The 26,394-nt window shown below is 42.9% G+C and overlaps 1 protein-coding gene and 1 pseudogene across 3 annotated transcripts; one reads left to right on the forward strand and one right to left on the reverse strand.

Moving 5' to 3' along the window:
* The window catches only part of LOC147606172 (uncharacterized), a 300,738-nt pseudogene that overhangs the window by 173,204 nt on the left and 101,140 nt on the right, over window positions 1-26,394 (reverse strand).
* LOC147606178 (uncharacterized) lies at window positions 20,989-24,222 on the forward strand. Of its 3 annotated transcripts, none has more exons than XM_086792833.1 (3): window positions 20,989-21,138; window positions 21,443-21,680; window positions 21,833-24,222. In XM_086792833.1, exon 3 carries the CDS (start codon window positions 21,924-21,926, stop codon window positions 22,161-22,163), a length of 240 nt encoding a protein of 79 aa, XP_086648959.1. In that variant the 5' UTR covers window positions 20,989-21,138; window positions 21,443-21,680; window positions 21,833-21,923; the 3' UTR covers window positions 22,164-24,222. The 3 variants fall into 3 exon arrangements, with proteins under 3 accessions (XP_086648959.1, XP_086648960.1, XP_086648958.1); XM_086792834.1 differs by having other exon boundaries at window positions 21,443-21,587; XM_086792832.1 differs by having other exon boundaries at window positions 21,443-24,222.

Below are 26,394 nucleotides of genomic sequence, written 5' to 3' on the forward strand. Positions count from 1 at the left end.
TGGTTTTCAATCTCTGTTTCTGCAAGTTGTCTTCTGCATTTCTGTTTCTTTTTGTTATTTTTCCGCTCCGCGTGTGGGCGTGCATTCTGTTATCTGGTTTTCGCGTGTGAGAGGGATTTCTGAATCCCCAGATCTGTGTTGTGTGTGCGAACTGCACCGCGGCCAAGGCTGAACCCTAAGGAAACCCTAGAAAACTTATCTCACAAAAAAAAAACAGAAAATAAAAAATAAAAAAAATTATAAAAAATAAAAAACAAAAAATTTTATTTTATTTTCAAAGAAAGAACCAAACATGTGGAGAGGAAAGATTTTCTAATTGGAGAAAAAAATTTTGAAAAGAAAGAACCCCAATTGACCCACGACCCACGACCCGGCCCCGGCCTCGGCCTCGGTCTTTTGATATATATATATAGGAGAGTGAGCCTCCATAGCTTTCTCTCAAGTGAGAGCTTATGGGAAGTTGTGCCCTATATGTAGCCCACTCCCCAAGGAGTAAAGTGAGCATGTGGGATAAAGCCCTCACCCTTTCCTCCACAAGCAAATAGGCTTTTGCCCTTTTCCCCCAAAGGAAACGGACTGTTTTGAGGACTACAGGAGCTCTAGATAGGCGAACACGGTGCTGTAAAGCACACTAGGACCCTTTAAACGATACGCTCGTTTCGAGCTATCACACGCCCTAGTCCAAGTTCGACCGTAGGTAAGGGGGTCAAAAACGGGTTAAAAACAACACAAAAACAAGTAAAAACGGGGTGCGAAACACCTAAGAAACCACTTGTGTGAGTTTCAAGGGTAGTTACCAACGCACATAGGGTACCCACGTCACATGCATCTACGCTCTGGTCGGGTGCTGGAGTCTGAGCCACTAGAAAGCGTTTCAGTCTACGCAGGCTCACACCATCCCTCCACGTTGGCATCTTGGCCTTCGGCTGGAACCCAAGGGAGTGCCACCCAAGATTCACGAATAGTGGATAGTGACTCATCCTCCGACTCAGAAGCCATGGAAGGGCACCCTACCAAGAACCCTGAGGAGACAAGCCAAAACATGCCAGTGTGGGCCCCACAGCCCGGATCTAGCATGTTTAGTCGTTTAATAGAGACCTTTAGTAGAGCTACACGCTCTGAGCATGCGACAAGCAAAGTAAATGAGGAAGGAGGGGTAGTAGATTCGCCATTCACATCTTATGTGGACCCTACCCTCCCAAAGAGTGTCCATGTGGATATTCTACCCACTTCGTTTAATGAGGGCCCTACTAAGCTACCACATTCCGATGCTCTTCCTAAAGTAGAGGTCCCTAGAAGCCAATCCATAAGAAGTGACATTGCGTCCACTTCAAGAGAACCGTTTGGCACACCAAGTCTAGATGGGATATTTCTCAATGAAAATTGGGAATATGATCTACACACAGAGACTCTAACGGACCTATACACGGGTTACACATACCATGTAGGCTGGTTAGAAGTCCTACGATCTACATCTAGCGCCACTAATCTAGAGGAGCAACAACACATGATATGTGAGGTGATTCATAGAATTATCCAAATTGAGAGGCAAAATAGGGGAGTGGACCTAGTTTCCACTGGCCCTATGAGGTTTTTGGATACGGGCAAGGCCAAACAACCAACCCTATCACAATTGGAGACTCCCTCGGTGAGTCCCATAGACCCTTCATATGTTGTTTCGCCTGGAGTCTCAATGCAGGTTGAGCCCACGAGTAGTAACTTTAGTTTTCCAACCTTGGCTCAACTTTCCATTAAGGAATCCGCAATGCCTACCCCAATGATGAGCATGACAGAAAGCGCACCTGTTACCACTGTAGTTAGTACGACACCACTACCTAGTGGAACAGTACCTACAACAGTGCGTGGCAGTGCCTATCGGCCTTATGTACCTATTGCTACTCATGCTCATGTAGCTCCTACGCCTCCTAGTATGCCAATGGCGTATGCTCCAAGACTGCCTTATCATAACCATTATCCAAGGGGAGCTAGGCCTAGTCACATATCATATCCTACGTCATTTGCCAACTTACTCAGACCAACGCCAACTCCTATCAGCCAGGCTATCCCAGAAGTGCCTCCACCAACTATGCCTGCTCACTTAGGTGATCTCGCAGCATTTGCTCAGACGATCGGACGATCCATTGCAGAAAACATGCGGGGTATGCCTGAGAGAGAACCTAGAAGCAAGGCAGTACAAGTGGCTAAGCTCACTCAAAACTTCAGTGGTAACGAGGATGTTAGGAAGCACATTGAAGTCTTTGAACACGTGTGTGATTCCTTGGAAGAGCACAATGAGCTGCATAAGTGTAAAGCTTTAGGCTTAACCTTGAGTGGGAAGGCCGGAGATTGGTATCGAACCTTAAGGGTTGAAGAGCGCACTCACTACCCCACTCTCAAGAGATTGTTCTTGAAGGAATACATACGTGAGGGTGTGCTTTGGGGGGTAGCATCTCAACTCCAAAAAGCTGAACGCGAGGAAGGGGAGTCAGTGAGAGACTTTATAAGTCGATTGAAGCATCTAAATTCTCGCTGCACTCCCGATGAACGCTTCAATAACAACCAACTCCTCGATAGATTCATCCGAGGATTGCGCCACGAGGACATTTACAATGGCCTAGTCATTAGAGGTCTTACAACGTGGGAAGCAGTCACTGCCAATGCAATCCAGTTAGAAGACAACTTGATGATTGCAGGTAAAAAGGTGTCTTCAGAAACAAAATCCGTTAGTTCGCAAGTATCTGGGCACGAGCCAATGACGGTAAAACCAATTGCCAAGGAGCCCAAGATATCTGAAATGTCTGTGACCGACCTTACTAAGGCTCTCCAAGAATACTTTAGGGGTAATCGAGCTCCTCAGAATAGCCATATGTACCCAAGAAGAGAGCAACAATGGTGTTCGGTGTGCTTAGGACCACATAGCACGAGTGAATGTCCCACATTTAGAGTCAAATTCAATGGGAATTGCAATGCATGTGGTAAGTATGGCCATCAATCTAAAGATTGCCTAACACTTAAGCGAATGTTGGCAAACCAGGCACCACTAGCTTGGTCAAACACACCTCAAGTACCCGCGCTAATGCCTGCACAACCTATCGAGCAACCGTCACAGCACATAGTTCCAAGGAATCCGAATGTAGTCCAGTCTGTGCCGTTACCACCGCCAGTGCTAGGACCACAACCTCCACATCCAAGGATTACCCCTGTAAACCAGATGGGTTGTGAGTCACATAGTGCATGTGGGGATTATGAAGAGGAGATAGACCCCACTGCTCCATACGGGATTGATACGTTTGAAATGATTCCCCAGTACTACATGGAGGATCATTTCGGGCAAGTCAAGCCTGTATATCAAGCGGCTGCTCTTGCCACAAGAGGGCAAAACCTTAATACCATGGCGAGGAGACCACCTCTTCAATGTTACGAGTGTGGTGGACCGCATCGTGTAGCGGAGTGCCCTAATAGGTTACAAAAGATCGCTACTCAGATGCAACCAAATCAAGGGAGCACATCGGGAATGCCGGTACTTACATGTAATCGTTGTGGCATAGATCATTTGATCGCTCAATGTCCACATAATCCTAATGCACCCAAGATTACGCCATTGAATTTGGTTGAGGTCACCAACCAAGCACGAAGAACCACACCCGTTGTACCCGCGAATGTAGTTACACGGTCAATGCTTCAAAATCAAAACTACATTCTTGAAGAAAGGGATACTGCATCAATCGCTCAGGCAAAGAAAAAGAAAACACGGCGGAAGAGATCGCTTAATGCCACGAGCTCCAAGCCCAGTTCAAAGACTAACATAGGGACGGGAGACGACCCCGTGTATATGAATGATCCTGAAGATGATTCCGATTCAATAGAAACCATGGGGACCAAAGCCACTACCTTAAGGGAGGAACCCACTCGGGAGCTCAATGACAGAGAATCAAGCGAGTACATAAATAAAGGGAAACAGAAGGAAACTTCCTCGGCCCCACAACCAAGTCAGTTAATGCCCTCTCGTCCACCTAAACTAACTGAGACTTCCCAAGACAAGCCACGTGGGCCAAAAACCCTCAAGAAAAAGATTGGTACTTACCCAAATCCAGTTGAGGAGATTGAACAAGTGCAATACTTAAGGGGTTTGGTGGAAGAAACACAAAGAGAACTGGAGCCAAACCCGAGAAAAATCAAAATTCCAGACACAGTGTTTCCTACGCAAGTTCAGCCTCACCGGAACCATAAACCGTTAGCTATACCTAGTATCATTCGGGAAGAAAGTGAGGATAGGACATCCGGAAGTGGGCAAACACCCTTCTTGCTGGAAAGAATGTTTAGTGAGGGAATGCCTGACCCCATCGAAGAGGAAGTGATTCCATCTTCACCAGTCCCTAGTCAAGGGGCGATGTCTCGAAAAGTACCGTTGAATGTGTCTAAGCTAATGGATTTCATGTCCTCTGAGATCAGAACCACGATCATATCCAAATTATATGGAGATCCTGAGCTATTCTTAGCTCTTCGGGCATTTCTCAATGGAGAACTAAAGGCGGGGCTACCACAATTTGCAAATATGGATAGACCCGACACGCTTCAAGATGAAGGGGAGCATTGGGATCTGCAACCCAACCTAGATGAAAGCTCGGTCGTTGAAATACCTGTTAACAAGTTGGGACAGTACTTTGAAGGTGACGAATCTAATGCAACCCTCCCCATTACTACCAAGGGATTAACTCTAAAGGGAATCCTTGATGGTGGTGCTGGAGTGAGCATTGTGACTAAAAACTGTTGGGAATCCATGGGGAGACCTCACCTCGAAGTCACAAACATAGTGGTTAAGATGGCAAATGGAACTATTGCTAAACCTATTGGAATGTTAAGGGACCTTAAGATCAAGGTCCTGGGATACAAGGTAAAACATACCTTCATTGTAATGGATTTCTCCAAGCATCCTATGTCATATCAAATGATCTTAGGACGTTCTTTCATGAGGGAAGCACAAATGGTACATGACTGGTCGAAAAACCATGTCTACCTACAATTCCAGGACTCTGTCATTCGAGTTGATCTTGAGAATGGTCGTGCACATCCTTTAGGAAGCAAGGTTATCATCGATAATCGATCGGATACCACTGTTCATTCCGCCCCATTAAGGTATTGCTATACATGCAAAAAAGAGACTGATGATGGGAAAGATTCTCCTTACATGGATGTCCTACCGGGTATGACTGAGTCGGATAACGTGGATTGGGTACACCTAGCAGCAACCATAGACACATGGGGAAATAGAGGCACAAGTTGGGTAACACCTGAGGGGCAAGATATGCCACCGTTAGTGCCAATAAACATGATAGGTGTTATGCACTTGACTCCTGATGGCGAGAACGTGGCAAACTCCACCGACACTAAAAGTAGCGAAGACTCTGACCAATGCAACTCTGAGTATGAATCTCAAGAAGAAACTGACCCTGAGCCTGATGGGGAAAATGAATCAAATATTCACCCAAATGTGGAAGCAAGGTGCTCAAGGCCTAGGACAGTGGCCTCCTGCAGTTCATCCGAAAGTGAAGATCGACCAAGTGAGTCCGAATCAGATAGAAACAAAAATCAAAAACTTGGTAAGAAGAAAACGAGACATAAGCGCCAACGCTATCGAGCTAATGTACGAACTGCAATAAACAAGGAAAGATCCACTGCAGAATGGCTTAGTTATGTAGGAGCCATTGATGCTCATCGGAAGATAGCGGATAATTGGGGACAATACCTCCAAAGTGTCATGTGGTGTATTCCGCAACCTCATGACGTCGCCCAATTAGAAATTGAAGAGAAGCCGAAACTAAGTCGTACTGCAAGAAGGCGGCAAAACCAAGAGTTGGCTCAACAACAAAAGGAAGCGGAATTGAAAGAAAAAAGTCTGGCACAACAAGAACTAGTAGACTTACACCCCGCACCCGAGCATTTCAAATCCTTCACCACAGGGGAACGTAAAGTAGTCTACACAAAAGCCCAACGAACGCCTACCAATGGGAGTAGCGGTGTCTACGATGGCCCTGCGGTAGTTAAGGAGATAGACTTAGCAGATCCGGGTGAGGAGTCTAAACCAGTTTATATTGCTCAAGACCTCACCAAGGCGGAAGAAGCTGCACTTACGAAGCTTCTTAAAGAATTCAAGGACATATTTGCTTGGACATATCATGATATGAAGGGTGTTCCACCCTCGGTGGTGCAACACACGATTCCAATGATTAGCACTGCTAAACCAGTCCAGCAACGTCCCTACCCAATGAATCCTAAGTACGCAAAGATTGTACAAGAGGAAATTGAAAAGCTTGTAAAATGTGGATTCATATACCCTATTGAGCACTCAGAATGGGTTTCTCCGATAGTCATCGTACCAAAGAAGAATGGGAAACTCAGAGTGTGCGTTGATCTCAAAAAGGTTAATGCAGCCACCAGAAGGGATCATTACCCCTTGCCGTATTCTGAACATGTGCTTGAAAGAGTGGCAGGCAAGGAGGCATATAGCTTTTTAGATGGGTACTCGGGTTACAATCAGATCACAATTGCAGTCGAGGACCAAGCTAAAACAGCATTTATCACGGAGTTTGGAGTGTTTGCCTTTCGCGTCATGGCTTTTGGCTTGACCAATGCACCTGCAACATTCCAACGATTGATAAACACGGCCTTTAAGGAATATCTAAGGGACTTCTGTGAAGCTTTCTTAGATGATCTTTGTGTTCATTCCTCTTGGGACGAGCACTTGATGTGTTTACGAAAAATATTTGAAAGATGTAGATTATATCGCATCTCCTTGAATCCTTTCAAATGCCAATTCTGGGTTAAACACGGAGTTATCTTAGGGCATATAGTGTCCAAAAATGGGATTTCCACTGACGAGAGTAAAATCAAGGTCATTCTGGAATTACCCCCACCCACCAACTACAAGGGAGTCCAACGCTTTATGGGCCACGTTGGTTATTATCGAAGGTTTATTCTCTTCTTCGCCAAGATAGCTCGACCATTGTATAAGCTTCTCATCGAATTTATTTGGACCGAAGAATGTGACCGTGCCTATGAGCTATTAAAGAAGGCCTTGGCGAGTGCTCCAATCTTGAGAATGCCTAACTGGGATTTACTCTTCCATGTGCATATTGATGCATCAAACTTTGCTATTGGGTGTGTGTTAACTCAACCTGGAGAACACAAGCTAGACTACCCCATTAGCTTTGCCAGTCGCCAGTTGAACGATGCTGAGATGAACTACACCACTACGGAGCGAGAAGGGTTGGCAATGATATATGCAGTAAGGAAATTTCGTTAATACCTCCTTGCCACCAAGTTTGTTTTCTATGTGGATCATCAAGCATTGTTGTATCTGGTAAACAAACCATGCTCCACAGGAAGAATCACACGATGGCTATTGATTCTTCTTGAGTTTGATTTCACGGTTGTTGTGAGACCTGGCAAGAAACATGTTATGGCTGATCATTTGTCTCGCATACCCAATGGTGAGGCTCCTACAGGGGTTGATGATGACTTACCTGACACTTCCCTGTTCATGGTGGAGACAATGCCTGAATGGAGTGAGAAGATTGTTAACTTTTTGGTTAATGGCTTTCCACCCAAGGAGCTTCGTAAAGATCTAGCTCGAAAGCTGATCAAAGAATGCGAACCCTATTTCCTGATAGCCGGGACTCTTTATAAAAGAGGAAAGGATGACGTTCTTAGGCGTTGTGCCCGAGAGGATGAGTATCTATACATTTTACAAGAGGCACATATGGGCGTAGCCGGTGGTCACTTCTCAGGAGACTTAACTGCGCGAAAGATCTTACAATCAGGGTATTGGTGGCCCACTATGTTCCAAGATGCATCACTCTTTGTGAAGGGTTGCGATGAATGCCAACGATACAAGAAACCACAGAGGAAAGATCAGATGCCCCTACATCCGATCAAAGTAAACCAACCATTTGAAAAGTGGGGTTTAGACTTTGTAGGTCCAATTAGTCCAGCGGCCCGAAACACACAATCTCGCTATATTATTGTGGCCACTGACTATATGACCAAATGGGCTGAAGCGAAAGCGACACGTAAGGCAGATGCGAGGACAACAGCCAAGTTCCTCTTTGAAAATATAATCACACGATTCGGTTGTCCTTTTGAACTTGTGAGCGACAATGGTACGCATTTTATAAATGAAGTGATTAAGGAGCTCACAACAAATTTCATGATATCGCATCATAAATCTACTCCTTACTATCCGCAAGCGAATGGCCAAGCCGAGAGTACCAACAAGACTTTAATCTCTGTTTTGACAAAGACAGTTGAAGCTCATCGCACGGATTGGGATCTAAAGCTTACGACAGCTTTATGGGCCTATCGTACTGCGTACAAAGTGGCTATTAATTGCACACCATTCAAAATGGTATATGGCCAAGAAGCAGTCATGCCATGGGAATTTGTCATTCCTAGTCTTCGTGTTGCTACTCAAGAGGGTTGGGATGGTAATCCCTTAGTAGAGCGTCTATATATCCTTGAGCGGCTAAATGAAGAAAGACAATTGGCTGTGTACAATGCCCTTGTGGAGAAGGATAGAAGGAAAAAATGGTTTGATCGCCACCTAAAGGACAAGGACATCAAGGTTGGGGATAAAGTCCTGATGTATGGAGTGCGAAACGAAAAGAAGAAGCTCAAATATGCTGGTAAGGGACCATATAGAGTATGTGAAATTACCCCGCAAGGTACCATCAGAGTGGAGACTCTCGACGGAGTTGAAACCATTGGATTCCTTAATGGGAGTAAATTCAAAAGATACTATGACCCCCTAAGCCAGGAGGAGTTACATGCAATCCATCAAAAGAAGGCAGCTAAAGAACAAGCTGAGCTTAAAAAGATACAAGCGAGAGTCGAAGCCAAAGAACGTCAACAGCGTGCTAGGCGACAACGAGAAGCCAACTTGGGAATTACGCAAGTATTTTTCGAGGAAGCAGAGGAGGATGCACTGGAATCTGACCCACCTCTAAGATACCCAATTGAGTTACAGAGTCCTTACGGGGAGGTGCTGTATAATGCATTATTGGATACAGGAGCTCAACATAATTTGCTATCATATGGCGTGTGGTGTCAACTGGGAAAACCACCTTTAACCAAGAGTTCTATCCAAGTTCAAGGAATCAACAAGAAGAAAACCCCTGTATCAGGAATTCTGCACACTCCGGTTGCCTATGACAAGGGAACCATAATTCAAAGCTTTTTGGTTATGCCTACTGGTACCATGGGAGGGACTGTAATCTTAGGGCGCAAATGGATGATGGCCACCAAGTGCAATATCGATTGGGCAACCAGACAAGTCACAACGCAAGAACCAACACTAGGTCTGACCGCTCAAAATCCCGCACCTAAGTCATCCACTCAAATATTAGATAACGAAAAATCACAAAGTCCAGTGGCAAAACCATCTTCGATTGTTGGCCACCCCTCTAACGCTTCAATGCCAAGAGTGGAAACAGGCAAGGTGGTCCCTAAAGCTTTACTTACTATACCAAAGAGTACATACAAATGGGTCCCCAAAGCTTCGTTAACAGCTACTTCCCCTGCTCAATCTCGTTCAGCCACCAAGAAGCCTCGTAAAAGGAAAGCAGCTACCCACCCGAGAAAGGGCAATGTGACATCGCGATGGATCCCTAAAAAATTATTAGTAGCCCAAGGGTACTACGAGGGGAATGACCAGATTTGGGTCCCTAAACATAAGGTGAATCCCTCTACATCACCTGTAAAACCTTGCAAACCAATTGTTGCCACCCCAATGACAATTCAAGACCGTGGTAAGGGAAAGGTAACAGAGTGCTCCGCACCACTTCCAGAGTTAGTTTGGATTCCCAAACGATATCGATCATTACCACCTAGCTCAGGAAGGGGGGAGCCACATGAAGCTTCTAGCTCCTCATGCCAGGCACACACTCATATAGAAGTTTCTACATGCTCTACACCTACTCTTGTCAACACCCAACAAAAAACCGATGAGCCTACATCTCCCCTTGTAATAGTATCGATGGAAACCATTTCCTCCATTCGTCAATGGGAGCGTACACTACCATCTCTGCAATTGGAAAGGGTCATAAAAAGCTATCTGCCCACATCACAACCTATGACCCGCTGGACAAATTGGTTCCAAGAGGCTGCAACATCATTGCAAATAATATGATCTACCCAAGGAAAGGGGGAGCATGTACTCACATCGACATTCTAATGCTTCCTCCTTAACCTTCTCCCCTGACCATGTAATTGCCAAATTCAAGGGGATGTATATATATAGCTTCATACATTATAAAAAACAAAAAAAAAACAAAACAAAGAAAAGAAAAACAAAAAATAGTAAAAAGAGCAAGAGCACAAAAAGAGGATAAATATCCATATACAATCAAGAACTAGATTGACCTGTCTCACAAACCTACTGATGCTATATCTATGTTTGCAGATATGGCAGATGCACGATCATCATACACTTCATCCACTCCCGCCTTTGATGAGAGGTATCATCTGTACCTTTCTCAGATATTTCACATGTGCTATCCTGTAATTGAAACTGAATGGGATCATATAGATGTATTAGCCAGAGAGGAAAATGTTGAGGAATTAGAATGGCTAATTTGCCTATTAACCATGACTGACCTCTACTCCGTAGAGGACATATCCCCGATAGCCCAATGCTTTCCTTTTCCACAAGATGACTATCCTCGCATGGTTACATTCTTGATGTCATTGAGTCTATGTGGATGGGAAAATGAAAAGGGAATATCTGACAATGATGAATGGACGGATGAAACTCATGGCACTACTGAGGTTGATTTTATTTATTTGGATGATGCGGATAGAGGCTTAGCCTTAGGGCTAGAGCCAAGACTCTACAACATCCTCTTACCGTATCCTCAGTAGTAGTGTGGTGACTGGTAGGTAGGTTAGTGTTTTCAAGTTTTTTCTAGTTTAGATTCTTTAAACGAGTCTTGAAATTTTCACACTCATGTGCCTCTCGAGGTATAGTGCTTGTTAGTTGATTGTACAGGTTAAAAAGTTTGAGGTGGGTTCGCTTCCAAGTCCAGAGACTGCCGCAACGTTCATCAAAATATATCTACATCAAATTGCAAGCTGTCTCGTCAAATCAAGGAGATCTCCAATTACAGGTGTAATTCTTCCATACCCACTCTCTTTCGTTTTTACTGTTCAATCAATTGCATAAACTATAATGCATGACCACATGGAAATTATCAATGTACTACTTAGTTTTTGAAGTTGCTTGCATGCTAGTGTAGATCATTAATGAGCTTAACTTTATTGGAAATATTCCTAGGCAGCATGACGTCTTTAGTTAACCTTGGAATACGATTGTCTTAGGTTTAGGGTCAAACCATCTTAATGTTTGAACACCTGGCTGTGTGTGTGTTGACCTCTAGGACATAGATTTTACCCCTTGTCGAAAAGATGTAAGAACACATTTTAGTTCAGGAGCGAAGATCAAAACAAACTTTTTTAAAAAAAAAAGCCTACAATAAATGGCAATACAAGTCTATGATGTGCTTTAATGTTGGCCTATCGCCTTATTGATACTTGGTAGGCGAGGAGTATTCTACTCCAGACCGATGCCTTGGTTGGTAGGGGGTAGCCTTGCCTAAAGTGAGCTAATAGATTCCTGGATAATGCCTTGTGTTAAACATGGTACCAGGATCGATGTTAGTTTTGCCTTAGGAAGGTCGCCATTGTGTATAAAAATTGTCATGTGCAAAAAAACAAAAAAAAGGCAAAAGGCTCCTGTAACTCTGATGTTTCTTGTGTCCCTAGGCTCGTGGTAACTACTTGTTCTTAGAGTAGACATAGTATGGTCACCTGTTTATTTATTAAGCTTGGTTATTTTCCTTGACTTAGGCCAGTTATAAACCTTGATTAACCTTTGACACCTTGCTAACTCTTGAATTCCTTTCAATAATTTTAAACTCCTATTAATTTGCTACACTAGCTCACCCATGTACCCTTAAACTAAGTTCTAATAGATAATCCATTGTGGTCTCACACGCTTGAATTTATACACTTTATATCTTTTGAATTCCAGCATACCTTCACTCTACTTCCCTGTTTTGCAGACGGTCTACCACAACAACCCTCTCGAGCTTACCATACCATAGCTTCCGAGGACGGAATCTACATCAGGAAGGGGGGCATGTTAACCCATGGCGGACATTGCGACATACTATATTTTATGTCATTAATTTAAATATTCTGAGTCATGGGCCGGGCTTGTCGGCACCATATGTTAAGGATGAAGGGATTGGGTGATCGCCGATGAGAGGCGCACCTTGGATATCAGTAGGATAAGGGTTAGGGTCGGCCGGCCATGTATGGGCGTCCAAGTGTGAACGGCCAAGTCACCTATATGAGTCAAATGTAACCCTAAAATCCTCATTCTCATGTGTTGTGAATACAAGAGTGCTCTTGCCTTATCTCTTTGGTTTCCTTCTCCTGCGTTTGTGAGAGAGAGAGAGAGTGAGTGAGAGAGCGATCGAGCACTGTGTAGCGGCACGGCGGCGGCGGAGAGGCGGTAGAGCGACGACGGCGGCTCCTCCTTCACGGCTGCAACGCGGGAATCCTTCAAGGCGGCAGTTAAGCGGTGAGTGACACACTTTTTGCATTTTGTTTTGAGCTTGCCTTCCTGGTTGTATGCTTGCAGCCATTCGTGGCTCGCATACGGTGTCCGGCAAGTCCCCAGCTACGACCTGTGCGGCAAAAGCGCACAATGAGGGAAACAACTACTTGTGGATCCCCAAGGATCCTATTCAAAGAATATTCCCTTAGCCTCAAATCATCAAGCCAATGCCGACCAACGCAAAAGGAAAAGAACCAATGGTGCCTCTGCTCCAATCCCCTCCCATGAATCTATTTCAACCTGCAAGCACCAAACCTATATTCTTTGAATTTGGAGAATCATCAAAAGTATCTTGTCTCCACCAGGAAAATGAAGAGCAAGTACTCGTCTTCCCCCCACCTCGGCCACAATCCCCATCCTCTCAAGAGCTACTAACGGAATCATCCATTGAAAGAAGTACACAATCGCCAATATCTCCTACAAAAATCCTTCAACTATCCCACGTGACGGACTTACTCAAATGCCACATGCATTTATTGTGATGGTGGTTTAGTAAGGCTCCACCATTGACATCAAACACTGATGGTGGTGAACACCCGCTCCACTCGCATGACAACCCAATCACGGTATTTTTTACCGAAGTGGAGCCCGAGGATGATTTTTTATAGGCCTTTTAGCACTGGATACCATATGAAGAGGAGCGAACTGAGTATGAGCAGGTGTTTCTTCAGCAATTCGGGCCCCAACTTCCAAAGGAAATTATCAACAGGGTCAAATTGATGGTCGCCCATGCTCATTATTGCCATAATTTTCCATTCGGGTATTCTAATGCTCCACCTGTGTTCCAACGACCCCTAGCGACTATCTACCGATCAAAGCGACGGAAACAGTAATAGATTTTTTAAAAAAATAGAAAAGATAAAAATAAAAAAGATGACAAAAATAAAGCTGCTTTACGAAAATCCCATTAGGGCGTAAGTAGCCTTGGTGTGTGAAAATCTGGTTGCCAAATGTGCCCAAGGGGAAGATCTGTGATTCTTATAATAATGTTTGGGATAATAACTTTGTTTATTTATCTTCCTTCTAATATATCTTTTTTATTTTCCACCTCACTTTTTGTTCACCATGGTGGTTTCATACAATTGCATTCATTCATCAATGCACAAATCTCACAGGATTATTTTGCAGAAAAATGGTAGCCAAAAAGAAAATTGTCACCAAGAGAGTACTGGTCATCCCCATGGAGGAGATGAATGAAGTACAAGGCCATTTGGTGGGTGGAGAACTGACATGTAAGGAAAATGGACAAATCATTCCAATCTATGCCTACACAAATCCTACCTTCAATGTGCTGAAGAAGGAGAAGTATTGTAATGCGCTCCTGGTAGTGGGCCTCCACAGCCGATATTGGACAACTTACCATGGAGCATAGATCTGCAAGCATGTGTGGAATTCCTTGCCACATATGATAAGAGAGCCAAATTCGAAATCTTCACGCGCCCTGACGGAGTCACCCAACAAATTAGTATTGCTAGCAAACACACTGGGACTCAAAGTGGCGAACTGGCAAACATGACCATACAAACACTCAAGCAGAAAAAGATCCTCATACCGGATAACAAGGAGCATTATCCTCCCCCACTTTGGTCAATCCCTAGCTTCTCACCAAAGTATTGTATTATGCGGCTGGATTGCCAATGCCAAATGTGGCTACAGCTACCAAGGAGAGCTTACTGAAGACACTCGACAATGCATTCATTGCTGGGATGGAAGTAGCTATTCAAGGGCAAATTGAACAAGAGAAGAATCTTTTGTCAGTCTCTGCGCTTGCTAGACTTGGACTTGTAGTCAAATTTGTGGATGACAGATGTACTGTTCATGATTTGACTTTTGGTGATACAATTATTGCATCTGGCACTTTGTTTCGTGGGCTGTATAGGCTCAATTCGTATGACAAGTGTGTGGAAGATTCAACAAATGTAGTTTCTGATGAGAAAGCAATTTCAGATGCAAAACTTTGGCATGCTCATTTTGGTCATCTGAATTTTGCTAGTTTGATATGGTTGCTTCGTTGCCCCCTCTTGAGACACCATTGAAACATGTTTGTGAAGGCTGTATTTTGGGCAAAATGCAGCGTTCTTCGTTTCCAAAGGATGGTTTGTGCGGGCTACTCGCAAATTGCCGGCACAAAAGGAGGCCTCAACCTGAGAGCCACAGCCACAAAAGGAGGCCTCCACATCAGAGCCACAACCCCAAGTCGAAACCAGTCACCAAGATCAAGATGAAGTTCCTCCAAAGGCACAAGATGTTACACCACCTTCAAATCTAGCAAGATCTTCACACTCTGGGCTAGAAATCACTCCATCCAAGGCCGTGGCACTTGAACAATTCAATGTTCAAAACCTTATACAAAGAAGTCTAGTGAATCATAAAAGGCAGCACCGTTCTCTATAGAGTGATTTCAATATGAGCCACTCCCTGCATGACACCAGAGAGAGGCGTCGACCTCCTGCTGAGATATGCACCTCTCCCCTTTTGGCCATTCCACCTGACCTCATGAGCTTTGGCTATCATCAAAGGGGAGAGCATTTTGGATAAGAGTTCACTTGCCACTTTGGAGACCAAGACATGGATGCTGCAACTACTTGGTTGCAGGTCCATGAACTGATTCATGCTACTCAGAGGGGGGAGATAGTAGATATTGCAGTTGCCTTCTCTGTCCTAGTTTGTGGGGTCTCTGATTCTGATTGGACTATAGACTCAGCTATACATTTCTTGCAAGCTCAGATCGTTAAGTTCTCTCACTACTTGAGCAATATTGAGGACACAAACATTCTCCACCACTTTTGGGAGCTAGCCAAGTTCTTTGTTTTGGCTACATCCCAAGGGACCATGGAGTGACACATGATTATGTATCTTTTTGTGGAGACGGGGATATGCCCTTGCTATATGTATGGGCATGAGGATGGGTTACCTCAAGATGTAGCACTAGAGACAACTCACAGTTTATTATGATTGAGCATCTATCTTCTTGAAGAGATTTCTTGGACTTGGATTACTCTCCATCCAAGCCTGCCTCCAAGATAGTGTAATTTTTTGCTGTATAGCAGCCTCTCTATTTTCCCACCAGCGCCATGAGGATTGTCTCATGGAATGTATAGGGGCTAGGAGGCCCTTAGTTCATGCACTGCAGAGGCAAATTGAGATAGCAATTGCAACGTTGCTTGGTTGGTGGTTCTATTGGTATTCTTATGCTGCAAAAACATCACCTTTGTGAGATTTGTGTTTGGCATTGTGGGCAGTTGATGCATAGTAGAGTAAGACTTTCTAGTCAACAGCATTTTGGCATGGATGGTGCTAAGGGGAGAGTATGTCTATTGCAGATTCATGGTGCGGGCTGCCATTCTAGAAAAGGGATGTTGCAATCCTAGGGCATGCACAATGGATTGTATTGTGATGGAGAGATTAGACTTGGTGTTTTGAACCTCTATGCCCCTAATTAGGCTAGTGCGAGAGCCGCTTTTTGGGATTAGATTGTGTATGCACTACCAGAGGTCAAGCATTGGTGTGTAGGGGGTGACTTGAACAAGATTGAAGCACCTTCCAATCGTCTAGGTGGCAGCCATGTCATGGTTCATGGGGCTAAGCTAGTAGAGAAAAAGGTAGTCTCTTGTTCTCTTGCTTTGATAAAAGCCTTGGTAAACCAAATCAACCGGTTTTATGTCAGTGATTGGCTTGGAGTGCACAGATGCTTAGGCCACACTCCTGTGTAATCGATGCTCACTCTCTCTTGCTTGAGCAAGGTGCTAGCCTGACTCCACTCAACATACATCACTCAGCTTTGTCAAACCTCTAGCAAGAGAGCCAAACATATCCCCTACAACAATCCACTTAACTCTAGCCTAAATAGTTTCTACCCTCTGTACCTTATCCTCATCAAGTAGGACACTCTTAACAATACAAATAGCCTGAGTCACATTGTGCACCTTCTCTCAAAAAACTAGTATAATAGGCGCACGATTGGACATCAAAGTGCTAGCAAGAATCCCAACTCACTTTAGCAGTAGTAGAAGACTCACCTAGATAGCTTGTGGGTTGGGATGACCGAGTTAGAGCAAGCCCAATAGGAGCTCCAGAAGGTCAAGGAGAGACAACATGAGTTTTTGTTCCATAGGTAGGCATCTCATTGAACCCAAGTGGGAGATAGAGGACATGACAATCCTCCTATTTGACTTCAAGAAGGCCTATGACAGAGTTGATTTGGGCTTCTTGGAGGGGATGATGCAAAGGATGGGCTTCCTGGAGACATGGATTTGGGGGGTCTTAGTGTTGTACTCTTCGACGCATAGCCAGGTTCTAATGGCAGGTGGTAGACAAGAAAGATTTGCTTTGACCAAATCTATCCACTAGGGATGCCCTCTTGCACCTACATTGTTTCTTTTCTTTTATGAGGCTCTTGACTTCATAGGAGGTGGGACTTTAGAGCCTTTGGCTCCCCATTAGAGAGGAGGAGGTACTTGATTTAGAGTTTGTTGATGACACAACAATGTAGTTACACGGCCAAGAGGCCAAATTGTGTCACTTTGAGAGAGCCATTGAGGTCTTTTGCATCTAGTGCCCAGATTGATTGGCACAAATCATGTGGATTTTGGATAGGCAGTCAAGAGCCAGCATAGTGGCTCTCGAGCCCTTAGTTTTGTTGGATCCCCTCAGGGACACCAGTGTGTTAGTTAGGATACCAAGTTGGGATATATATGACAACAAAGTAGCAGATTTCCCCCCTTCTTTTGAGCATCAAGAAGAAGCTATTGCATTGCATCTTGGCCTGCCTCTCTCTTGATGCGCATGCACTGGTGGTGGTGGTGGCAAATCAGGTGTTGCTAGCAACAATTTGGTATATCACCTCCCATTGAATCTTCTCAAGCTCTTGCATTAGTTAGGTACATCAACTGATCAGGAATCTTCTATGGTCAGGAGGGGATGGGCAGCTTGTCAGGGCCAAGGTCTCTTGGCCAATCATTACTTTTCCTACTTCTCACGGAGGCTTGGGCATCTGTCTTGCTAGAGCAAAGCGCTCCTGGGCAAGTTCATTGTGTGGGGGCTCCTTCTAGGTGTGGAGCCCTTGAAGGAGTTTCTTCTTTAGTGTATTCAATAGTGCACCCCGTTTACTGGATGACCCTAGTAGCTAGAGACCCTTTGTATTTTTACAAAGCTGCACAAAGTTGGCCTCTCAAGTGTAAGGATTAGTTTGCTTGCAGCCATCTAAGGACTTGGGAGCAGCTCCGCCTAGTAGTTATTCAGATGCCGCATGCTTGCACCAAGGAGTGTCTTTGCCAGCCTCTTGTTTGGAATCCTTAGCTTTGAACACAGAGGGGGCACATAGTGAGTCAGATCTACCCTAGTTTGGGGGAGTGGCTTGATTTCAAAAGGCTACCTGAGGAGGTGCAGAGAGAGTGCTTGGGTGGATGCGCAGTGGTGTGTTTATGGTGACAGTGAGGCCGCAATCTTGGAGGCATGGACTTAGCCTATTGATTCCCTAGTGCCAGCTTAAATGGGGACCTTTACTTGGTTTGAGGCCCTCATCACAGTCAAAGGATGCTTTGAGGATCACCCACTTTTCTTTGAGGTGGGGGATTGTGGCCAATGATAATGGGTCTAGAGAAAGACAACTTTGGTAGCGTGGTGCATATTTTAGCACATTAGAGCTATGGGGGCAAAGGCAGAGTTTGGCACGTAGATCCAAACCCAGATGAGGTTTAGAGTGACTCTAGTTGGCACCTATGGACATGGGAGCGGAGACCTTTGGCTCAGTTAAAGTGGGATCCAAGAGAGTGGCAGTGGCATGATTTGTCTGCCCTAAGATACCCTTCTTCCAGTACACTACCCAATTGGGATGACATATCCTAACAACATGCCAAGGGGCCACTCTAATAGCTACAGAGCATTGGCAATGGTAATAGGGGCTCACGAGGGCCTTCTTGACAGACTTTTGGTAGCGCCTCTGGATGAGTCAGTAGTCATGGAGGACAGTGATTTTTCTTTGGCTAGTAGCTCATCAAGGGATTGCAAGTGGGGTTTGGATTGTGTTTGGAGGCAAATCACCTGTGGTGTGGACTTCAATGGTGAAGCTTGTGGCTTGAATTGTGAAGGGCCCCAAATGAGAGGAATGGGGGGGGGTAAATATACACTTTTCCCAAAGATTAGGGTTAAGGCTAAGCATGCTTTGTAAGGTTAATAAAGCTAATTGGTTTAGCTTAGGGTAGATGTAGGCACACTAGATGCCCCCTTCTAGGATGGGAACCCTTGAGGTGCAAGGGAAGCTGCCATGTTTGAACAAGGCGCAAGGCTTGTGGCTAATGTTTACATTTGGTATAAGCGTATTGGATATGTGCTTGCTATACACACACACACACACACACACACACACACACACACACACACACACACATATATACATATATATATATATATATATATATATATATGTATATATATATATATATATGTATATACATATATATATGTATAGATATATATATATATATATGTATAGATATATAGATATATACATATATATGTATATGTATATATATATATATATATATAGATATATAGATATATACATATATATATATATATGTATATATATATATATACATATATATATATATATGTATAGATATATATACATATATATATATATATGTATACATATATATATATATATATATATATATGTATACATATATATATATATATACATATATATATGTATAGATATATATACATATATATATATGTATAGATATATATATATATATATATGTATACATATATGTATAGATATATATACATATATATATACATATATATATGTATACATATATATATATATATATGTATATGTATATATATATATATATATGTATGTATATGTATATATATATATGTATATGTATATATATATGTATATGTATATGTATATATATATATATATGTATATATATATATATATACATATGTAAATGATATAAGGAAAAAAATAAATAATATGTGTATATATATTTATATATATACCTACATATATATAGGGATATATTTATACACGGGCGCAGACACACACACACACACACACACACACACGGATTTCTCATTGGCACTCAAACTTCCCTTTTTATTGAATGAGTTCCCTTCATTAGAGGAATTGATTGGCTGTCTAGTTTCTTCCTCATCATATGTCTCCCCTTATTTTTAGCAAAAATTTGAGTTCCTAAGGTAGTTTGTGTGTCTTGTTTATCAATAGCCACATCGAGACTATCATTGGCATCACAACATACCACTACAGTAAAATCAAACTCAAGTAGAATCAACATCCATCATGTGATTCTACCTATGGAGCAAGGTTTATTAACAAGGTAGAGTAATGCTTGGTGATCTACGAAGAAGATAAATTAAGTAGCCAGGAGGTAATGTCGAAACTTTTTCACGGCATACACCATAGCTAATCCCTCACATTCGGTGGTAGTGTAGTTCACTTCTGCATCATTGAGCTGTCTACTTGCAAAGCTGATTGGGTAATCTCACTTGTGCTCTCTAGGTTCGGCCAGCACGCAGCCAATTGCAAAATTGGATGCATCAATGTGGACATGGAATATAATATCCTAGTTCGGTGATTTAAGAATAGGTGCTAACGCCAGGGCTATTTTTAGTTTTTCATAGGACTCATAGCATTCTTCAGTCCATTTAAATTCTATGAGGAGCTTGTACAAAGGAGGAGCTATCTCGGCATAGAATAGAATGAACCGGCGATAGTATCCGACATGTCCCATGAATCGTTGAACTCCTTTGTAATTCACAGGGGGTGGAAGTTCTAAGATAAGTTTAACCTTCCCCTCATCAGTAGATATCTCGTTCTTTAACACAATATGTCCTAAGATCACACCGTGCTTCACCCAAAATTGGCATTTATGAGAGTTCAGAGATATACGATAATATCGACACTTTTCAAAGACCTTACGAAGACAGTTCAGATGTTCTATGCATGATTCATTAGCCTTTGAAATGTGGCTGGGACATTGGTTAAACCGAAAGGCATTCGTTTGAATGCGTAGACTCCATATTCGGTAATGAATGCAGTCTTTGGCTGGTCTTCCTCGGCTATTGATATTTGGTTATATCCTGAATAGCCATCTAGAAAACTATAGGCTTCCTTGCCAGCCACTCTTCCCAAACTCTAAAGGGGAGAGGGTAGTGATCGCGGCATATTGTAGCATTCACCTTCTTCATATCAATGCAGATTTTGAGTTTCCTATTCTTCTTAAGTACTACCACAATCGGCGATACCCAAGTTGGATGTTCAATCTCATAGAATTCAATGAGTTTATTTATTTCTTCTTGGATTTGTGAGGCATACTTCGGGTTCATAGGATACGGCCTTTGATAAACCGACTTTGCATCAGGTTTCATCAGGCTACGCGCGAGGAGGAGCCTCCCATCTTATCCAGCTACGAACCTAGACGAAGAGGGTGAGTGACACACCTTCTCCCGTTCTTTTTCTTCTTCCTCATTGGAGGGCAACCCCCTTGTCGTGTGTGTGAGTATGGTATTGGAACACACCTACAGTCATAGCACAAGTACCCGCGATACTCCCATTGCCTTGTGTAACCTTCCTGCATAAGGGAGTGAAACAAGGAAGAGGGAAGGTTAACGTATCTCCCACATCCGCTCTGCCTGCATAAGGGGAGAGGGGTGGGAGATGGGTTAACAGCAGCGAGTTATAGTTTGAAAGATGATCTAGTAATCAGGAAAGTGGATGTGACTTTTGGCCAGCTCATGGAGATCGCCCCTAAATTGAAGAGGCATTGGAAAGCTTTGGTGAACCCTCTCGAGAAGGAACCTAAGCGAAGCTTAGTCAAGGTCCTGTCAATTGAGAAGCTAGCCAACATAAACCCAGTTGTGGAAGCTTGGCATAAAGGTAAAGGCCTTGGTGAAGCTCACATAGACAGAGGGGCACATATATGTGTCATCACACCATCTTGTGTTGAGCAGTTTGGCTTGACCATAGCAGGTAATTTTGGTTTCAAAATTCGGTTGGCTAATCATCAAAAGGTAAAGTGTCTCGGAATGGTGAAGGAACTAGAGATTGTTCGTTGTCAAAGCTTTGATGAATTTTCATGTCATGCCAACAAGGTTGGGTGCTTTTCCTATTATTCTTGGCAGGCCTTGGCTGAGAGCGGTTGGAGCTATTCAGGATTGGAGGAGGGATATCATTACCCTTTATAATCGTAAGGGAGATAAGAAAAGGTTTGGTATGGGGAGTCGAAAACCCTTGGATAGGGACGAAGAAGAAGATGAAGAGGATGAAGATGAAGATTCCAATGAAAGCTCCAGCTCTGATGAAGTGATAGACAGTAGCTCAGAGAGTGGAGATGAAGCAGATGTGGCCTATCTAGTGGTGGATGAGGAGGAAAATGAAGAGAGTCCGTATGTGAATCAAGTGGAGGAAGAAGATTCTCTTGGACCTTATGAGCTGATTGAAGAGCTTATGTAACCAAAGATGGAGCCAACTATCAACAAGCAAGAGATGATTTCTAAGATGCTGAGCCCAGATTTGAGGGGGAAGTAAACAGGTATCTACATATGTTATCCTAGTTTCCAGATCTGTTCATAACATCTTTTGAAGAGATAAGGGGTTTTAAAGGTGAAGATCTACATATAGATCTGAAGGAAGGTGCAAAACCAGTAAGGCAAAAATTGAGGAGGATGGGGAAGGACCAAATGCAAGCTTTAAAAGAAGAGGTGGGCAAGTTGCTTAAGGCAGGAATCATTACTCCAATGGATACAACAGAATGGGTCAGTCCAGTTGTGGTCACACCAAAGAAGGATGGAAGATGGAGAGTTTGTGTGGATTTTAAGCCACTTAATGCAGTTACTAAAAAGGATCCTTACCCTCTTCCATTCATAGATGAGATCTTGGATACAGTTGCAAGGTATGAGAGATACAGTGTATGTGACAGGTTTTCAGGATGCTTTCAACTTAAAATTGCACCAGAAGATCAGAGGAAGACAACCTTTATTACACCATGGGGTTGTTTCTACTACAAAGTGCTTCCCTTTGGTTTGACCAACAGTCCTGCATACTATGAAAAGAGGCAAAACTGGGTGTTGCTGCCTTTCTTTGGCAAGTTTGTCAAGGACTTTATTGATGACTTTTGTGGTATAGCGATAGGTCTCTTCATTTCTTTAGGTTGGAAACTGTGTTCTAACTTCTAATGGTATGATGAGTGCGAAGGCCAATTGAATCCAAAGAAGTGTCATCTAGCCCAGCCAAGAGTCAAGCTTTTGGGTCATGTGGTGTCAGAGAATGGTATTGAAGTGGATCCTGATAAGGTCAAGGCTCTTTTTTTGTTGTCTTCTCCAAAGGATACAAAACAGCCATCCAGAAGGTGAAGTATATAGCAACATTTATTCCTCTTTCTTCTCAATTGCTCTATCCTTTGCAACAAGCTACTAAGGGTGATCCGTTGGTTTGGACAAGTGAATGTGAAGAAGTGTTCCACAGAGTTAAAGAGGCATTGGGAGCCTTGCCTACCATGAAAGCTCCTGATTTTGAGCAAGTGTTCTATGTAAATCCATCTGTGGTGAAGATGTTATTGGTGCTATGCTACTTCAAAAGGGGAAGGCCGAGGCCAAAGCTTTACCTACCAACACTGCTAGGTCAATAGCTTGGTTTATTTATGAACATATCATTGCCAGATTTGGGTGTCCACTAAAGTTGGTCAATGATCAAGGGACTCACTCATAAATGACATTGTTCAATTGCTAACAAAGGAGTTGATGATTAAACACAAAAAATCTACTTTATATTATCCAAGGTGTAATGGATAAGGAGAGAGTATTAACAAGACTCTAAAGGGCATCCTCACAAAAATTGTTCAAGAAGAGCCTCACAACTAGAATCTGAAGTTACAAGCTGCTTTGGGGCTTATCAAACTACCTATAAGGCTACCGCCAACACCACTCCCTTTAAGCTAGTGTATGGCACTCAAGCGGTAGTGCCAGTGGAATTTATGGTGCCTAGTCTCGGAGTAGCACAGTGGATCATGATTTGAACTATAATGGAGTCCTTAGAAAAATATTGGAGAATTTTCTTACTCTAGAGGAGACCAGACAGTGGGCTATTTGGGATCAGAAGGTGATTCAGCAAAGAAGGAAGGACTAGCATGATAAGAATATCAAGCCCAATATAATTGTAAAGGGGAATTTGGTTTTCCTATTTCAATCTAGGTTAGGTCCCAAGAAGCCCAACTTGAAAATTGCATGGTCAAGACCTTACCAGATTGAGTGGGTGTACACTAATGGCAATGTCAAGCTTAAGGATTTATCTGGACTATTACCTACCAGGAGTAGACAATACTTCTAAACTTCTAAAATTAAGCATTATGAAGTAGCTTCTAAAATTGTAAAGGGGGATTTAGTTTTCCTATTTCAATCTAGGTTAGGTCCCAAGAAGCCCAACTTGAAAATTGCATGGTCAAGACCTTACCAGATTGAGTGGGTGTACACTAATGGCAGTGTCAAGCTTTAGGATTTATATGGACTATTACTACTAGGAGTAGACAATGCTTCTAAAATTAAGCATTATGAACCAGTAAAGGAGCACAATGACATCCCATCTACTGATAAGGCTGTTGAAGTAGTTGTTGAACTTTTTGTGATGCTGATGGTAGCCTCAGTGGCTATTTATCATCAGGGCACACAACATACTTCAGAGTCTCAGCTTTTGGCTGGAACAATAGGGGAACAGTATGTTAGAAGGGAAACTAAATGGTTAACCAGATGAAGGGAACACATTTAGTCAAGAAGGAAGTGCCAGTGAGAACTCTCAAGACCAGTGGGAGACCAAATCACATAGTTGCACAAAGCTAAAGGGAAATACTAGAATTCCAATTAGTTCTTTCAAAGATAACTTTTCTAGTAAGGAAGTGCTAAGGGAGATGCTCATGAGGATTTCAAAGGAAATAACACCTCATCCAAAGGCATAAGAGAAGAGGAGTGCAGTGTCAGCAACAATATTGCAAGACAAGGAGATCACTAGTCACATAGCTGTACTGAGGAGGATTTTGAGAAAAGATATTTGAAGTATGACCTAGGTACTAGTAGATATGTACCACAAATGATTGATAAGGATGGGCCAGTCATTTTTAAAGTCATTTTTAAAGACAACACTGGTAGATATTACTTTAAGAAGGTTTAACCTAGAGAATACTATAGCTTCATTAGAAAAGGAGATGTGTCATTACTTTAAGAAGGTTTATCAACCTAGAGAATACTATAGATTCAACCACAAACAATCATGGATGGAGATGTGTCATTGGTCAGTGGAAAACTCTAGATGAAACTTAGTATATGGACCTATTGTCAAGGAGGACATTTGGAGGGCCAATCACCTCATATCACTAGAGAGCATCATTACTGATTGGAACCATGGTGCACCAGTGTTTGCTGAAGAAACAACCAGTGTGGTGGGTGACCAGTTATACACAACTGATGGAGTCACTACGCCAGTGCCTCAGCAAGATGGAGAAGAGTTTCTGGTATAGAGATAGAGAAGGTATCACTTGTCAACAAAGAAAGAGCACATGCCATACTGAGGAGGAGTTACGAAAAACCCAATGCATGAGTGACATGTAGAGTCATGGGGTAGTAAATAGCCTAGGAGTTGGGGAATTCTGCTCAAAGCATTCAGTCATGGCTAGAGTTAAGAGGAGTGCTAGGTTAGTATCTACTTCAAGTTGAAATGAAAGTTTAACACAAGCTTCCTCACACAGATCTGCGCACGTGACATCTCTGCCTTCATAGTCACCTTCTTCTAACACTTTGCCATTGCATGTGCAAGAATCTTTGCCTACCCACGCTTCTGAGGATTCCTCCTACATGCTTAGAGCCCAAGATAAATCTCTCTTCCAGATTGTTTGCTTCATCTTTTGCATCATCATCATCTGCATCTTCTTCTAAATCATCTGCTACTACAGGTTCAAACTTTGCTTTAGAGTATAGCCCTTTTGAGAAGTCAAAACCTTCATTTTCATTCTCTCATCACCTTAGTCACCCAAGTCAGGAAATCTCCCTTGGTGGCCAAGTTGTATTAACAAAGGAGGGTGATTTTACAGAGAATACAGAGATGGGATCTTCTTCCAAGTCCAGCTCTTCAAGTGACCTAGAGGCAGAAGAAGAGGTGCCCAAGTTTCATTCAGGGTTTAAGTCTAAGAGAGATACAGAAGGACAAGAGTATGTTTTGGTTTAGGTAGTTTCTCCAAAGCTGAAGAAAGTTGCAAAGAAGCCCAAGTTGATCATGGAGGATATTATGTATTATGATTGGCCAAGTAATCATCCTTTGTCTCTAGCAAAATAGGAGATGCTCAAGTTTTTTTAACTTGGACAAGTTGTATGATGCTACCAAGTAGACAAGGAATGATGAAATAGTCCAGCAGTCCCTGGTTAATTATAACAATGAGGATAATTCAACTGTTATCAAGGGGAAGACCATCAGGCTGACCACCAATTTGTTGGCTAAGGTTTTTGTTATACACAAAGCCAAGGACCCCATTTAGGTGATGACAACAGCAGAAATTGCCAAGAAACTGGGGGAGACCCCAGCAAAATCTGGGGAAGACACCAGCAAAAACTTCCCAGAGAGAAAGAAGGGTGGGTAGGGAGTTCCATATTCTAAAATCCAGTATAAAAAATTGTACAAGCTCATTGTGGAGGTATTTTTCATG

Source organism: Cibotium barometz, chromosome 58 (genome assembly GCF_041138505.1).
Source record: "Cibotium barometz isolate CiBa-2024 chromosome 58, ASM4113850v1, whole genome shotgun sequence".
Lineage (NCBI taxonomy): Eukaryota > Viridiplantae > Streptophyta > Polypodiopsida > Cyatheales > Cibotiaceae > Cibotium > Cibotium barometz.